The sequence below is a fragment of the Macrobrachium rosenbergii genome, chromosome 19, assembly GCF_040412425.1.
Source record: "Macrobrachium rosenbergii isolate ZJJX-2024 chromosome 19, ASM4041242v1, whole genome shotgun sequence".
Classification (NCBI taxonomy): domain Eukaryota; kingdom Metazoa; phylum Arthropoda; class Malacostraca; order Decapoda; family Palaemonidae; genus Macrobrachium; species Macrobrachium rosenbergii.
The window spans coordinates 116,333-134,625 of record NC_089759.1 but is presented as its reverse complement, the minus strand read 5'-3'; the positions used below and the strand labels follow the sequence as shown (position 1 = coordinate 134,625).

General features: G+C 38.9%; 1 protein-coding gene across 6 annotated transcripts in view; it reads left to right on the top strand.

Moving 5' to 3' along the window:
- The window catches only part of Tip60 (Histone acetyltransferase Tip60), a 357,015-nt gene extending 349,873 nt beyond the window's left edge, over positions 1–7,142 (top strand). For 5 of the 6 annotated variants that reach the window (XM_067120819.1, XM_067120820.1, XM_067120818.1 and 2 more), the window contains one exon: positions 6,958–7,142. In XM_067120819.1, coding sequence (XP_066976920.1) covers positions 6,958–7,124 — 167 coding nt within the window. In that variant the 3' untranslated portion in view covers positions 7,125–7,142. The remainder of the gene's footprint in view (positions 1–6,957) is intronic. The other variant, XM_067120817.1, reaches the window with a different exon arrangement.
- Positions 7,143–18,293: the final 11,151 nt, after the last annotated feature.

Genomic DNA, 18,293 nt, shown 5'->3' with positions numbered 1-18,293 from the left:
TGACTAAGTTTTGCTATGATGCACATACCATGTGCAGTAACTGTAGAGGGCAGGTATGTTGGAAGGAGAATACTTGTGATGAATGTAAGGATTAGGATGAAAGAAAGTGGAAGGTTCTTGAGTCTCACCTTAGTAAACTTGAAAGGAATAGGAAGAGAAAGGCGGCCTCAGGGGCTGAGAGTAGGGCTTTTGTTAGCCTAGATTCTTCCCCTAAGCGTAGGTCAGATCTTACTCTTGCTACCCCAGGTAATGCCTTTTCTCCTGTTCCCAGCCCTCCTTCTATCATTCCTCATACTCCCATGCTTAGCTCCCATGCTTCTGACCCCGATACCATTGCCAACCTTGAATCCAAGTTCGATAAGAAGTTGAGTCTAGTAGTGAGTTCAGTGTCTGAGATAGGGACATCTCTGAAAGTCATAATGGACAAAGGTCACTGTCCTAAGTTAAGTATATCTTAGTTTAACCAGACCACTGAGCTGATTAACAGCTCTCCTAGGGCTAGCCCGAGGGATTAGATTTATTTTACATGGCTAAGAACCAACTGGTTACCTAGCAACGGGACCTACAGCTTATTGTGGGATCCGAACCACATTTTGATGAGAAATGAATTTCCATCACCAGAAATAAATTCCTCTTAATTCTTCATTAGCCGGTAGGAGAGTCGAACGCTGGGCCAACAGCATGCCAGGCGACAGCTCTATCCACCCCTCTAACAAAGGCCTGCTCCCCTAAACCTGGGAGTTAAGTATACCTTAGTTTTACCAGACCACTGAGGTGATTAACAGCTCTCCTAGGGCTGGCCCGGATTAGACTTATTTGACGTGGCTAAGAACCAATTGGTTACTTAGCAACGGGACCTACAGCTTATTGTGGAATCCGAACCACATTATAGCGAGAAATGAATTTCTATCACCAGAAATAAATTCCTCTAACTCTTCATCAGCCGGCCGCTGGAATTGAACTCCGGCCCACAGGTTGCTGCCCCTCTGTCAAGCCAGTTGCAAAATCCCAGGTTTCGACAGACGGCCGTTGAAGAGGCTTGTCATTGGATGTGTGTCGTTTGTCTTCCATTTCGAATTCAGATTCCGATCATGGGCACCACAGATGCTCTCTCGATTCGTTCCGGCCATTGAAGAAGCATGTGGACGACACCAATCGGTCTACTCCGCTGCCCATTAAGTGGTACAAGGAGGCTTTCGACAGCCCACAGCCTTCTTGCAGCCACGCTGTGGATCCCTCAGTATTTGCATCGGTCCAGCTGCCTTCTCTCTTGATTTCATTTTTTGCCGAGTGCCCTGTTTTGGATGTCAAGTGCACAAAGTATCACTCAAAGTGCCCATCGCCTAAGCTCCCATCTCATCTCAAGTGCCCAGTGTCCACTCCCGAGAGACCAGTCCTAGCTCCAGTGCACCCAGCACCTGCTTTTGAGCGCCTGGTGCCACTGTCCATGCGCCTGGCATCAACTCTTCACCACTGTCTACCTCACTAGCACCCACCTCGGATTAAAATGAGCCTTATTTGGCGCCCATCAGGCATCAGCTTTCTGAAATCATGAGCTTCCTTAAGAAAGCTTCCACCTCTAAGCCTGCTCAGGATTTAGCCCATTCTCCAATCTCATCACAAGATGAAGAGGAGATCAACCAAGAATCTGCTCCTCCTTCAGCTTATGCTCTTCTTCGCTACCTGTTCGTGAGTTTTCTGTCTTTTTTTCACTCCAGCTGCTCCAGCCTCGCCTGCTTCTTCCTTCCTGATGAGGAGCCTCTCCCCAAGATGGTTCTTTCTTTGTCATCCAAGGTGGTGTTGAAAGAAATCGAAGAGTGGCTCACTGCTAAGAGCGAGCAAGGCAAGGCTACTTTCGCCCATCCTCCCTCTTGTCCGGTTAAGAGGAGATACCTGTCATACTCCACCAGGGAAGCTCCCTCGTTGGGAGTCACTGCCTTCTCCCAAGAGGACTTCACCGGCCTCATCGGCTTCTCTTCGTTCGGCTCTTGCCTCTGTGAAGATTATGTTCTCTTCAGCTGAACTGGACTGCTCAGTGAAGAACCTCTTCAAGGTTTTTGAGGTGTTCAGTTTTCTGGATTGGACGGTCAGAGCCCTTGCAAAGAAGATAAAAGACTTCAAGGACTTGGATGAGCACTTTGTGGTGGACTTGTTCACTGTGCTGTCGTGCACAGACAAGGCCATCAGAGATGTCTCTTAGGGACTCATAACCCTTTTCTCTCTTGGGGTTATGAAGAAGAGAGAACTTTGGTGCTCCACCACCAGGGGAGTTACACAGTCTCAGAGGTCGGCGTTGTTGTTTTCACCTCTGGACCTACTTCATCTTTTCCCTCAGCTGATCGTGGAAGAGATCGCTTCGGACCCCCATAAGAAGTCCATGCAAGACCTCCTAGCTCATTCTTCTAAGCGCCCCAAGTGTTCTTCGTCATTGTCGTTCGCGCCTAAGATGGTCTCTCTGCTGCAACAGCATCCCTTTCATGGAAACAAGCCTAAGTTATAATCTAGACCTCGCTCCAAGATCTGGTTCCCATATAGAACCATCAAGAGGAGCGCTTCCAAAGTGTTGCCCGAGAAGTGAACAAGAAGTCCTTCATGCCCCAGTAGGAGCCAGACTTCTCCATTTATGGGAGAAGTGGGATCATAGAGGGGAGACCAGTGGATTTTTAAGATTCTGAAGAAGGGCTACTGCATCCCTTTCATGGAGAACCCTACTTTGGTCACCTCTCCCATCGTCTTGACGGCCTACTCGGCATTCTCAGAGAAGCATTTGGCCCTTTTGAAGGAAGTATCTTCTCTCATTCTGAAGAGAGCCATAGAAGAAATCGAGGACACCCATACAGAGGGCTTCTACAGTCATCTGTTTGTAGTCCCCAAAATGTCGGGGGGTTGGAGACCAGTCTTAGATGTAAGCCCCTCAATCACTTCGTAAGGAAGATGAAGTTCAAGACTGAAACAAACCAGTCAGTCATGGCAGCCATTCACTCATGCGATTGGATGATAACGCTGGACATGCAAGATGCATACTTCCATATCCCCATACATACTGACTCCAGGAAGTATCTCAGGTTCGTCTTCCAGGGTAAAGTCTTCCAGTTTTGGTCCCTCTGCTTCGGCGCCTCTCCATGGCACCTCAAGTGTTTACCCGAGTCCTCTCCCCTCTCACCAGAGGGCTTCACCTGATCGCCATTAACATCGATAACGGGCTTCTTCAATCCTCTTCGAAGGAGAAGTGCACAAAGGACCTTCAGAACACTCTTCGCCTTACTCAGGAACTAAGAATTCTTTTAAATCTTCATAAGTCCCAGTTAGCCCCAACACAGGAGATTCTCTGTTTGGGGATGACTCTTAACTCTCAGACTTTTCAGGTTTTCAGTCCCCCAAGAGAATCACCAACTGCTTCCAGATGATATGCAGCTTTCTTGCCCTCTCATCATGTTTGGCCTGCCAATGGATGAACCTACTAGGAACTCTTGCATCCATTGAGACCTTTGTCAAGTTAGGCAAATTGCACATGAAAGTCCTCCAACTATACCTAAAAGCCAGCTGGGACAGGAAAACTCAACCAGACTCTGTCGTGTTCCCCATCACTCAGGAAATAAAATCAGATCTCCAGTGGTGGCTGCCCGACGGAAGACTTTCACAGAGAAAGTCTCTTCGTCCTCCGAACCCCAACCTAGACTCCTACTCAGATGCCTCGGATGTAGGCTGGGAAGCCCTTATGGGAAATCAGGAAGTTTCTGGGACGTGGTCCTCAGAAGAACAGAAACTTCATATTAACATCTAGGTCTTCAGTACCTCTTGACCTTGACTTACAACAAGACAGTGGTAGTCCATGCGGACAACACCAACGCGCTGTCGTATATCCGAAAACAGGGGCTTTTGTTCCTTTTCCCTCCGCCAGGCAGCAAAAGATCTTATTCTTTGGGTAGCGTCACTTGATTTATTTAAGGAAAAAGCTAAATGTTCTGGCGGGCAAACTGAGCTGTTGGAAGCAGGTCCATCTCACCGAGTGGACCCTGGATCACATGGTCTGTCTTGACCTTTGGAGACTGTGGGGCAAATTGACTCTAGATCTGTTTGCCACCTCAAGAATCAGTCACCTTCCTCTATTCTGGTCTCCAGCCCTGGATCCCCTAGTGTGGGCAACAGATGCCATGCTCCAAGACTGCTTAGGTCTGGATCTGTATGCATTTCCACCCTTCAGCATGGTGAGGGAAGTGCTGAACAAGTTCTTATCGCACTACAACGTCTCGACCTTTGTAGCTCCATTCTGGCCCATGAAGGAATGGTTCTCCGACCTTCTAAATCTGTTGGTATACTTCCCGAGGCTTCTTTCCCAAAGACAGTGGCTAATCAAACAATCTCACCTCAAGAGATACCACCAAAGGTTTTCTACTCTCGCTCTGACAGGCCTTAGACTGTCAGGAAACTTGTCAGGAATGAAAGGTTTTTCAAGAGCAGCTGCAGAAGCTATTGCAAAGTGCAGACAACAATCTTCTTGCAACATCTACCAATCAGAGTGGATAGCTTTTCGTTGATGATGCCTCAGACATCATGTCTCGTCTTCTGAGACATCTTTGACCCAAATAGTGGACTTCCTCCTTTAACTGAGGACCTGTAGAGGTTTGTCCTCTTCCACCATAAAAAGATACCAGGCGATGCTTACCTCGGTCTTTAAGCACAGAGGTATGGATGTGTCATCAAACCAGGATCTTAATGACCTCACCAAGTCATTCAGCACTTATAAGCAGAAGTAGTCCAATCTGATTTCTTGGAACCTAGATGTATTCAACACTTATGAGCAGAAGTAGTCCGATCTGATTTCTTGGAACCTAGATGTTGTACTAAAGTGGCTCACAAGCCCTCCTTTTGAACCCCTCAGTTCCACTTCCCTCAAGAACCTCACTCGGAAGATGCTCTTCCTCGTAGCTTTGTCGATTGCCAAGCGTGTTAGTGAGCTGCAATCTATTGACAAGAGGGTAGGCTTCGCCCAGGGAGATGCAGTATGCTCTTTCACCCTAGGTCTCTTAGCCAAGAATGAGGATCCTTCCAAGCCCTGGCTTTGTTCCTTCCATGTTAAGAGTTTAATGGAAATCCTGGGCCTAGAGGAAGAGGAAAGGGTTCTTTGCCCAGTCAGAGTCCTAAGATATTATCTGTGAAGGACAGAGAAGATCAAAGGACCTCCTAGCAACCTCTGGTGTTCTATCAAGAATCCTTCTTGCCCCTTTCGAAGAATGCTCTGTTGTTCTTCCTTAGGGACCTGATCTCCAAGGCGCATTCTCGGATTCAGGAAGATGCTTTGCCTGCATTCAAAGTGAAAGTATGCTACCTCTCTTGCCTTCAAGCATAGTGTATCCCTTTTGTCCATTCATTAGTCGACTTTTTGGTGGTGCAAATCGATCTTTGCGTCTTACTACTTAAAAGAAGTTGAAACAGTGTTTGAAAATTGCAGTACCCTCAGGCCATTATCAGTGGCTGGCATGGTATTGGGAGAAGAAGCATAGGAGAGATCCTTTCTCTCCTCTGTCTCTTCGCCTTGACGTAGGGTCTTGAGTTTTTAGGGAGCCCCGGGGGTACTTTGTACCTGGAGTGCCCACCGGTCTTTATGGATGGGTAGTAGTTTTTGTCAGTGTAGGTGACAGTGTCGTCTGTTTGTTCGATTTTTTGGTACTGCGCCCAGGGCAAGGGCTCTTTTTTTTATGTACGTCTTGTCAGCAGTCAGGCCTATCCTCCGCTGCAAGACTCCCACTGACATAAAGGTGACCCTCAGCTCAACTGCCACGCTGCTACAGGTTAAGATGAGCTCCAACCAGAGGCAGTATTCTCCTGCAGTAGCTCTCTTACCAGGTAAGGAAACGAGACAGTCATTGTTTTCAATGCTGGCCATCCTTTCTATTTTAAAGTCATTATCACACCTTAATGTTTTGGAATAGAATGCAGTATGTCCATTTATCCCACCCTCTTTCAATGTGGAATTCAGCCAAGTAATTACTTGGTTAGTTACTTATATGAAAATGATATTTTTATAATAAAATTAAGTTTCATATATACTTACCAAGTAATTACAGAATCAGAGCCCTCCCTCCTCTCCTCTCTTGGGCATAAGGGCACAAGCAGGATGAAGCCACCAGTGGAAGTCGTTACCCATCCACCCATTCAGTGGGCAGGGCTTGTCACCTACACTATGTAACTGAAGCACTACTGTGAGTTTTGAATTTAGGATTGCCGCACGAGTTAAAGCTATAGCTAAGTAATTACTTGGTAAGTATATATGAAACTTAATTTTGTTATAAAAACATAATTTTCCCTATGTCAAAACCTGTTTTTTTAATGAAAGTAATATTTTCTTCCTTCTGTTGTCATTCCATAGTTTTACTTCTGTACCACATTCATCTACCTCTTGGTATCTCATGCCTTGAAACCAGGCAGCAGTAATTCTATAAATTAGTAGAATGTTGTGTGACAAAATCAAGCTGCTGACAGTAGCTTTAATTTCTTTTTATTAAAACACTTGAGCTTACTGTCAGTTGAAATTTGGATTAGTTTTGTGCTAAAATTTAGTGTTATAAAGTTTATATTTGTGCGCCATCTTTCTTAAAGTTATTGCACTGTTTTTGAAAAAATTTTATTTTTCATTACGAATTCAGATCAGTGATGTAGTTTGCATAATTTTTAAAATACAATACTGTACACTAACTTTGAGGAATGCAGTCAGTTTATTTTGGAATATCAAATTTTGAAATCAGTGGTTGTTAATTAGAATTTATTCAGCTGTTGAGTAAAACCAATGATAATGAGATTTTGACTTATTGCATTGTTAAAGGCCTTCTGTCAGTCGTGATGGTTGTCCCAAATCTCTTACTAGTTTAGTAACTTTAGTTTTTGTACTGGCTTTGTTGTATTCATTACTAGTGCAAAATTGCCAGACTGAATTTATTATAAATTCTTATGTTTCAGGCTATGAGCTATCAAAATTTGAGGGTAAAACAGGCTCCCCGGAGAAACCACTCAGCGATTTGGGGTTACTGTCCTACCGATCCTACTGGAAGCAGACAATATTGGAAATTCTGATAGGACTAAAGCCTCAGGAAGGGCAAGAGAAACCTCAGTTAACAATCAAGTAAGTTTATTTTAAGTCTAATTAAAAGAATAGTAGGTAAAACAATAGGTTTTGGCTGTAAAGGCTGGAGCAGGACAAGTGAATCTTTCGTGATGGAATAATAAAAACAGAAATTAAAAATTTATGAAAACTTTACACACCGTGGATACAGCTGGTCTCCAGTATCCTTAAGGAATCATCAAGGTATGCAATGCTGTATACCCAGAAATCTTGCAGTTTATCAGCGAGTCAAGTGGTTTAATTAAGTCGAAGAAAATCTGGGACCTATAGGATTTTTGGAGGGGTAAAGTAATAATGATGATGATGTCAGTATGAATACAGTATTGTGTGTGCTGAGAGAAGAATTTACTGAGAAAGGAGAAATGGAGAATTATACCTTTTTGTAAGTTTTTTCGTTATATTTCTTCATTCAGTTCTCAGCTCTAATCTTTTGTTTCATACAGTCCTCAATTGGAGCCTGTTTATGAACACTGATCAGAAGGGCATATCTGAATGGCTATCTTGTAACATGGTCAAATTCATTGTCTTCAGGACAGTTTTTCGTATTATGTTTTTTAGGTTTGTAGTGAGATCACATTCAGATCGTTAAATCTTATGCTCCTGAGGAGGTACTTAGTTAATACTGCACGAGTTCTTTCTTCATGCCTTTTTTTTTCTCCATTGCAGTACAGCCTCACTGACTTTTGTAGGTACATGTACTAATTTTGCTCTTCTAATCAGCTTGCACAGTCAGCTGAATTTTTTCATCAACTACTGTATATTACTAACCTATGGGTTCCTCCTTACATTTTCCCAGACTGTAAAGTTTTTCAACCTTAGGGGATTTTATTTATAATAAGCCTTGTGCATCACAATGTTAGCATATTTTAGATGATAATGATATAAATGTAGTTTTAAGAAATAGTATGTAAAGAAAGAAACAAGAATTATGAAATTATGCATTTATTACAATACATTTATCAAGGAAGAATGATAAAGCATTCAAAGCAATCTTAGATGCATGTAGACCTTGACTTAGGGCCAGGCTGTGGGTTTAGAACTTAAGTCTGACCTAGCACTCAGGTTACTTGCCTCATGTTAGCTATATACATGGAGAAGTTAATAGGGATAGTGAAAGTAAAATCGGGGATAATGATGGGCTGCTGTCTTCAGGGCCATGAGGTCCTTGCTATTGTTGACACTAATCATAATGCCTACTTTAATACCTTAAAAGGGTATGACAAATGGAAGGGGAAAGTAGAAATGCTGCCACTCCAAATAATCTGAAGAGTTAGTATATAATGTATATAAGTGCAAAAATGCTTTTCTTGTCTGTATTAATTTGTTCCAAGACAACCTCTAACAACCCCATACCTTGCTAATACAACAAGTCATTCATTAGTCAAGATATTACTGTTTTTTTAATATATATACATTTTAAATTATTCTAATGTAAAGCAATACTAAAAGAAATTTTACATTGTCAGCAATGTCATCCTACGCAAGCCAAAAGCATGAGCTATAGCCGCTTGATAGACAGTTGTGGGTCTGGCCTCCTGATATGTAACAAAATACTTCAAGTAGCCAAGACCAGAGAAAAGTTTAAAATAAAGGCTGCACATCCCCCAGAACCAGTGTAGCAATTGTTTGGAAATCTCTCTTTCTCTTTCTTACCTGTCTTTGTCATGTAGCATTATTCCATTGTGAGTTTTGAGAAAGGTCCTGTAAGTTGTTTATATCATTAATGAATGTATCAGTACAGGTAGGAATACTAAAATATAAAAAAATGCTGGTTGGATTACATGCGAGTATGTATGTGCACTTGTCTGCTAAATTTATACTGAGCTAGTAGCTACAGTTTTGTACTGCATTTTGGTATATCCACTTTAAAAATCTAAGAAAAATTTAATCCAGATCTTCTTGTGTGTGGTCTGGGCTTGTTAAGGAAATATTAGAAAGGCATTGTTATTGATATGTTATTTTGTATGATTTACAAATCTGTACAATGTCCAAAACATATTAGCTACGTGAGTTTAGACTTTCATATGTCATTAGTGGAAACCATGGGAAAATATGTAATGCACTACATTTACTGATATACATACACAACTATGTTAATCACCTTTCTTAAATGAAATTAACTTTATCAAAACTCTGAGTCAAATAACAATCACATTGCAAGAGAAAAGCAGGAGTAAACAGACAAGCAGGCTGACAGAAAGTCATACAATTACTGAAAGAAGTGAAATTTACATGTGATATAGAAATGAAGTGATTATATATACATATAAATACATTTAGTTATATTCACTACAGTATAAATGGTGGCATATCTATGTTGTCATGAATGTTCTAGTGAAAATCACTGAATTTACATGTAAATGTTCTCTTTATTTTTTTATTATATGTAAATTACACTTCCATATGCTTACATCCTCTTTTTGATAGTGTAGTCGCTTGTTTTGTCCTCAAGGAGTTACCTTCCATGGTCTACCAGAGCTCCATGGTGACCAAACTAATATCAAAGAATTCTCTTCTAGTTGGTCTTTTTGGCCAGGTATTGTGTCGTAATGATTAACATTATAACACGTGATGGAGTATATAAATGGGCTGAAAGATAAGAGGGCACTTTCCCCTACTTTCAGCGAAGCTGAACCCAGTTTTTTCAATGTCAAAAACCTGCAAGGAAGAGAAGTGTCTATTGCTCAAGCACATCCGCCCTCTTGTTTACAGCCAGGCTATCAAAGACCAAGAAACCATTAACTCCCTGTGGTCTACAGCGAACGGTACATGTCATTACCAGCGCTCCAAAAAAAAATTTACTTTTTTCTCTGATTTCATTATCGAGGATCATGGAAACAAAAAATAGCAAGATAAGTGCTTAAAAGCAAGTTTCAGTTAAAAGTTTTAGTTTTAAACTTTTGGAATTGATAATTTGTTTGTAAAAGCTGGAACCTGGCTCGTTGATTGCTACCTAGTTTCATAAAGCGAAAATTGTTTTAAATTCTAACTAAATGTTTCAACTAAAAGAAATGCACAAATTATCAGTAACCCTTAAACGCCTACTGGACGTATCATACGTCAACTAAAATTGTCTGTTGGGTGCCAAGTGGACGTACCGTACGTCGACTACAAAAAATTTCAACCTTCGGTCAACTTTGACTCGACCGAAATGGTCGAAAAACACAATTGTAAGCTAAAACTCTTACATTCTAGTAATATGCAATCATGTACCTTCATTTTGCAACAAATTGGAAGTCTCTAGCACAATATTTCGATTTATGGTGAATTTTTGAAAAAAACTTTTTTCTTACGCCCGGGCGGTAACTCGGCCGAAAATTTCAGAAATTCTTTCGTCATTTTGTCGTAATTTTTGCACTGTTGTATATTAGCCGTTACATAAAGTTTTATATATGAAAATGTGTGCAATTTCATGTACAAAACAACAGAAATAACTCATGGTTGTAGCTTTTATCAGTTTTGAAATATTTTCATATAAATCACGATAACTGCCAAAATTTCAACCATCGGTCAACTTTGACACGACTGAAATGGTCAAAAAACGCAATTGTGAGCTAAAACTCTTACATTCTAGTAATATTCAATCATTTACCTTCATTTTGCAACCAATTGGAAGTCTCTAGCACAATATTTCGATTTATGGTGAATTTTTGAAAAAAACTTTTTCCTTACGTCCGCGCCAGAAATTCTTTCGTCACGTTGTTGTAATGTTTGCACTGTTTTATATTAGTCGTTACATAAAGTTTTATATATGGAAATGTGTGCAATTTCATGTACAATACAACAGAAAATAACTCATGGCTGTAGCTTTTATCAGTTTTGAAATATTTTCATATAAATCACGATAACTGCCAAAATTTCAAGCTTCGGTCAACTTTAACTCGACTGAAATGGTCAAAAAACGCAATTATAAGCTAAAACTCTTACATTCTAGTAATATTCAATCATGTACCTTCATTTTGCAACAAACTGGAAGTCTCTAGCACAATATTTCGATTTATGGTGAATTTCTGAAAAAGAAAACTTTTTCCTTACGTCTGCGTGCGGTAACTCGGCCGAACATCTCAGAAATTCTTTCGTCATGTTGTCGTAGTGTTTGCATCATTTTACATTAGACGTTACATAAAGTTTTATATATGAAAATGTGCGCAATTTCATGTAGAATACAACAGAAGATAGCTCATGGTTGTAGCTTTTATCAGTTTTGAAATATTTTCACATAAATCACGATAACTGCCAAAATTTCAACCTTCGGTCAACTTTAACTCGACCGAAATGGTAAAAAAATGCAATTGTAAGCTAAAACTCTTACATTCTAGTAATATTCAATCATTTACCTTCAATTTGCAATAAATTGGAAGTCTCTAGCACAATATTTCGATTTATATGGTGAATTTTTGAAAAAAAACATTTTCCTTGCGTCTGCGCGGTAACTCGGCCAAACATCTCAGAAATTCTTTCGTCTCGTTGTCGTAATATTTGCACCGTTTTATATGAGTCGTTACATAAAGTTTTATATATGAAAATATGCGCAATTTCATGTACAATACAACAGAAAATAACTCATGGTTGTATCTTTTATCACTTTTGAAATATTTTCATATAAATCACGATAAATAGAAAAAATTCGACTTTCGGTCAACTTTAACTCGACTGAAATGGTCGAAAACTGCAATTGTAAGCTAAAACACTTACAGTCTAGTAATATTCAATCAATTAGCTTCATTTTTCAAAAAACGGGAAGTCTCTAGCACAATATTTCGATTTATGGTGAATTTTTGAAAAAAACATTTTTTACGTCCGTATTGTTATTTAATTCATGCATCATTTTGTGATAATATTTTCTCTGTGTTGCTTTGATCGTTTTACAATTTGTTATATACCAAAATCATTGCAATTTAGTGTACAATACAACTAAAAAAAATTAACTCGTTAGCTTTAACCGTTGTGCTTACAGCGCGATTTGTATACTATTATATGAGTTTTTTTTTTCGCTGTCATATATTCCAATATTTATATATGATAATGATATTTTTTCTCATTTCTAATGGTTGCATACTAAACTTCAGGCAGTGACAAAAAAAGGAGCCAAAAATGAATTCTTAATCTTGAAAACGAAGCGTGCTGTGATTTTTTTAAAAAACTTTTTTCCGCTTCGGCGCTAACTCACCGAACGCCGCCGGCATACGGGAGACGTTTTTGTAAATAGAGGCTCGGCGTTTAAGGGTTAATATAGAAAATCCTTTCAGATTGTATGATGTCTAAAATAATCTAGGTAGTAAGTGAGAATAATGTAGACAAGAGAATAATTTAGACTAGATTAATAGTGGCTGTTGTCTGTAGCCTATGTTTTAGGATTACATATCCTTAGGTGGCCTAGCTTAGACCGAGCATCCTAGGATCAGATAATAACAATGTCTGGGCAAAATAAATTGATAGCCTAACAATGAGGCTACATATGAATATAATTTTTTACTTTTATATAAATCTGTGCACTTAAGCTTGAGCTAAATAATCCCGGACTAGCCTAGGCATTACCATATATCAATTTAAATTATAACTTTTTATGAAACATCCCATTTTTGGACTAAATTGTTAGCCAGACCATGTAACCTAGGACTAGATGAAATAGTAATCTGTGCTGGATGAGATGGTAGTTCTACCCTTAAGGTTACATAAGAAGGTAATTGTGTTTTATGTAACCCACATCCTGAAGTGTGAATTAAATAATCTGGATTAGGCAGTAGTCTAGATTAGAGTAAGTTATAGCCTGGCTATAGGGTTACACATTAGTGAGTTACCCTTTTATATAGTAGACCAAATAGCCTAGGATTGGATATAGACAACAACCTGGGTTAGGCAAAAATAGTAGCCTAACTATAGGGTTACATATTAGTAAGTTTTCTGCTTTTATATAGCTCTTGGTTGGGCGAGTCGGTAGAGCTCTGGACTGGCACTCTCCAGGCCCGAGTTCGAGTCTCCGGCCGGATGATGAAGAGTTAGAGGAATTTATTTCTGGTGATAGAAATTCATTTCTCGCTATAATATGGTTCGGATTCCACAATAAGCTGTAGGTCCCGTTGCTAACCAACGTTGCTAAGTAACCAATTGGTTCTTAGCCACGTAAAATAAGTCTAATCCTTTGGGCCAGAACCTAGGAGAGCTGTTAATCAGCTCAGTGGTCTGGTAAAACTAAGGTACACTTAACTTTTTTTTCTGCTTTTATATAGCCTATACATTTAAGAGTGATCTATAATAATCTGGATTAGGCAATACCCTATACTAGGTTAGGTTAAGAAAGAACAAATAAGCCTAGGATTATATATAAACAGTATCCTATGCTCAATAAAATAACCTAGTTTTTTATGACTCAGTAGCCTATCTGTAAGGCTGCATACTAGTAGGGTCTTATGTAGCCTATAATCCTTAAAGGTGACGTAAACCTAGAACAGGCAGTAGCCTAAACAGATTAAGTAGGAACCCCTTTTTAAAGAATCTACTATTATCCTAGAACAGCGATAGCCGAATATCAGATAAAAAGGGTAGTCTCTGCCACATAAAATAGAAAACCAGATTATAAGAGGGTTATTTTCAGTATAGTTTATATTCTTAAGTTTTAAATAAGTCTAGAATAGGCAGTGGCCTAGAGTAGGTTAAGCAAGAACCCTCTGAGAGGTCCTCTATTTTTAGCTTAATGTAGATTATAATAGGAGCAGTAACCTAAACTATATAAAACAGTAGCTTGGGTTAGTTTAATAAGTTAGTTCATAGTAGTTAGTCTGAATGGCATGACAATTATAATTAAAAATTTCACTAAGCCATTGCAAAAGGATTAACATTGTGTTAAGTGATACAGCCATATACAGGTATGAAAACTAACCTAAACCTTAGAGGGTTTAAGTTAACATAGATATTTAATTAAATGTATTACAACTGCACACTTGTAATCAAGTTAACCTGTAATATGGAAACTATATGAGGAATTACAGAAGCGTCCCTCACTTAAAAACAATTAATACTAACTAGCTTCTAATAACAACTTGTTTTATATCACTACAGGGCCGCCATTAGGCAGGATCCTCAGTTCAAGTGTTCCGTAGCAAATTGCTCGGTTCACTTTTTGCCATACCACCTTTCCATGAGTACAGTCCTAGTAAAAAACAATGGAAATTTGCTTGGTCGCCAGATGTGGGCGAGAATTGTAGTATGCTCCTGGCAGCAAGTTTTAAGGATGAAACAGCCCCTTTTAAGCTGTCTCGATGGATCCTAGGGTTCGGTAGGGGTGAGGAAGAGGGAGATTATATCTTTCTTGCAGAACTCCAGCAGCAGATATTTAATCCTTTCTCGGAACAACATCAATGTTTAGGCCAAAACCCAGTAACATCAGTCCCCAGTACCTCCCAGGTTTAACCCCGCGGACATTCTTACTAAAGAATATGAAGTGCACATTGTCATTGAAATGGCCCTGCTGAACCCAGAAGGCTCAGGGACACAAATTTTAGCTATCCATGGGAGAAATCTTCCAGAAGGAATTTTGTTCCCCAAGCAGTTATTGTTGCTGAATAGGACCTTTCCCCCAAAAGGGATACTAGGATCCACCTAACTCTGACTGAAATTACTACATTTTCGGAGGGGTATTATAACTTACCCAAGACATCTGCCCTTTGATTAACAGGCAGTTACAGTTCAGTTGCTGAAGCTCGGTTAGATTGTGTAAGCTCCCCCAAAGGGGATACGCAGTTTGTGGCATTTGATCAGTTCCATAAGGAAACTGAGTACCTTCAAAGATGCCCTTACCACAGAACAGCAATATATAAGGGACATGAAGCATGGTTCCGAAAAGGAAAGTAAGTCGGTCTTGTACACCCCCAAAGTGTACGAGTAAAAGTACTACATCCTGCAGCTGGAAAGTGAGTGTGGATACAATTGCTGCCCAAACAAGGTCTGATTTTAGAATTCCGACTAGAAACAACAAAAGAGTCAGTTTGGAATACGGAACTTCAGACCAAAACATAATAGGGGCTCCAGTACTCACCCCTGATGATACTGGTAATCCTTGGCGAGACGCCACAGTGTGCATCAAAAGATTAAAAAAGTTCAGGAGATACTTCGGCCTTGGATCTGGAAGGAATCTCTGGTGAAACAGGTCACCCTGACTCCTCCGTCTGTATGAGTGACAATACACACAGATGCCTCGTTGACAGTTTGGGAGGATCGTCAGGTAGTAGGAGGTGATCAGCTACTCTGAGGAATACTTACATCAATTTCCTGGAGCTGATGGCTGTCTTTTTGTCTCTCAAAAAACTCAAACCTCCAGAAGAGGAGACAACGGGACTACAATATCCTACATCTAACAGAGAGTAATGGCTCCTTGGTCTTTAATGGCTCGGTTGTAAACAAGAGGGCGGATACGCATATGCAATAGTCACTTCTCTTTCTTGCAGGTTAATTGACGTTGGAAAAACTGTGTTCATCTTCGCTGAAGATATGGGAAGTGCCCTCTTATCTCTGAGTCCATTATATACTCGATCACGTTATAATGTTTATCATTACGACACAATACCTGGCCAAAAAGACCAACTAGAAGAGAATTCTTTGATATTAGTTTGGTCACCATGGAGCTCTGGTAGACCATGGAAGGTAACTCCTTGAGAACTCAACAGCAACTACCAAAAATAGGTTTTTCCTACGAAAAAACCTGTTTTCTTTCTTGCACTGTATTTTACTTTACTCCAAGTTTTGATAAAGTTAATATATTTGGTATTGTGTTGTAAAATGTGATTAAGGTGTTTATATTTGTAAATATGATACTCTTTTGTTTTTAGATATGGTATATAAACCCCTGTATTCGCGGGGGATGCGTACCACCCCCCCCTGCGAATACTTAAAACCTTTCAAAAAACACCTAGAACGGCCTATTTTGATAGCTCAAACACAGAAAAAACTCAAAAAATGTTTATACCATGTATTATCCTACTTACGGTGGGATTAGGTTCCAAAAAGCCCATCTTTTGTTGGAAAAAACATATCTCAAATATAGCCTAGCCTCCACTAGGGTATTCAGTATCATGTATACACATATGGTAGCCTAGCCTACACTATAAAGTATTCTCTATGCATATGGTAGAGTAATTATTAATATCAGCTAATTCTGGAGGTTCATGCAGAGTGACTTAAGATAATTCAATACAAAGAGAAACTGAATTAAAAACTTAGCCTACACTATGGTATGTTGTATACACACAGTATACAGTAGCCTAGCCTACATTATACTGTATGAATATATTATACAAACATCAACATAACAAATATGTATCTTTTCCATGGACCTTTTAAAGTGTTATGCTGTACTTCACTGTATCCAATAATATTGTATAGATTCTTATATTGCTTTGTATTATAAACTGCTACCATAGCGATCAATGTTTTGGTTAGGAAATTTACACGGTAAGTTTATTTCGCTATATTTAACTCAGTTCAGAGTACTTTTCTTGCTTCTAGTTAGCATAAATGAATCTCTAGATACTTTATTTATATGGGCCAAGGTTATTTTTTGTTATATGAAGTGTTTTAAGTAAAAATATAACTTGAATATGTCTCATTGTGAAATTAATTTAGCTATTTTTTTCGTTAATACATGACATTGGCCATTCAGGGGCATGATTGTTTTGTGTAAAATAATCAAGATCCCATTTGCTATTTTCACTTGATTTCATCATAATACGAGCTGTATGTATTTATCTTTTATCTGTGTGAAAACAGCAGTAATATGTGTTCTTTCATGCCCAGTAGTTTGAATAAAATACTTTCTCTCTAATTTTATATACGTTTGAGTTTCATCCATGTTGCTGATGCATGATAATTTATTGTCATTAGCAGCTTGAACATTGTTTTCTCAGCTACACTTTGCAGCTTAAATTTAGCAGCACAGTATATTTCCTTGCCGATCTTTTATCCATAGTGAATAAAGGTATAATGTAAAAATATATCTGTCCTATTCTACTTAACGTCATTTGTAATATAACTACGTTAATTATCTACTACTGTACAATGGTTGAAATACAAGCAAAACATCAGTTGTTACCCGATTCGGTTATAAGCAGAACAACAGTTTCTCGTTTGGTTGTTATGGCTGTATGCATTTACGCAAGAGTATAACGTTACCAACAATACTTTTATCATTCTCTGTTACTTTTTTAACTAGAAGATGGGATAAAGAGATGGAGGAAAAGAAGCTGGCCTATTGTAATTTGGTCTCTCCCGCTGCCTGATTGTAATCTGCTGCCTGCACCTGTGTGAAATTCAAAAATATTTTATAAATATTGTTGTATTGGTATTAATTGCTTACCCCATTGCAAAATCGAATTATCGTAACTCGAGCACCACCTGGGTACCTGAGTATTTTAATAGTTTTATCACGAAAATTGCATTTAGTCATGAAAATGAGATGAAGATATAGTAATTAGTGAATATTTCTCTGTGAAAGATACAGCGAATGGGCGAATTTTCCGTGAATAATGTGCATATATGTTCCATAGAGAAATCCGCGAATCGTGAGAACGCAAATACGGGGGGTTTACTGATATGATATCCTAAGCTCAAGTAGCTTGTGATTTGTTTTGGACGGTGTAACAGTATTGCTTCAACTGATCTTTAGTAAGTCTAGTACACACAGATTTGGAAGAAATATTCATTAGATCTGTAATTTGCAGATACCAAAACGTAAGTAAAAAATGGTAGCTACAGGCTTTGTTTTATATAAAGTACAGACACACTCAATGCAGTCCATATGTTGCATTTTTTATTGTTTGTTTATAATGTCTGCATGTATTGTTGAATTTGTTACTGTATTCAGCAACTTGCAAGAACCTCTGCAAATATGTCATTAGTTACAAATCTTAATAGAACAGGAATTACCATAATAGTTATGAAAAGTAAGTGGCTAAATCACAAAGCTCAAAACTTTTCTCCTTATTTCCCTCTTCCAAGGGTTTTAGTCTTCAAAAGGTACTGTATATATTTTTTCACAGTACTTTCACATTTAAGAAAACCATAAGAATGAAAATAATTAAAATCGGTCACAAAAATTATGTGTATATAAAAGTATTTAAAAGCCCTAGAAAGCTTGGAAGTAATAGGCTGAGTAACGCTGTTCAAAAGCACCAATAAGATA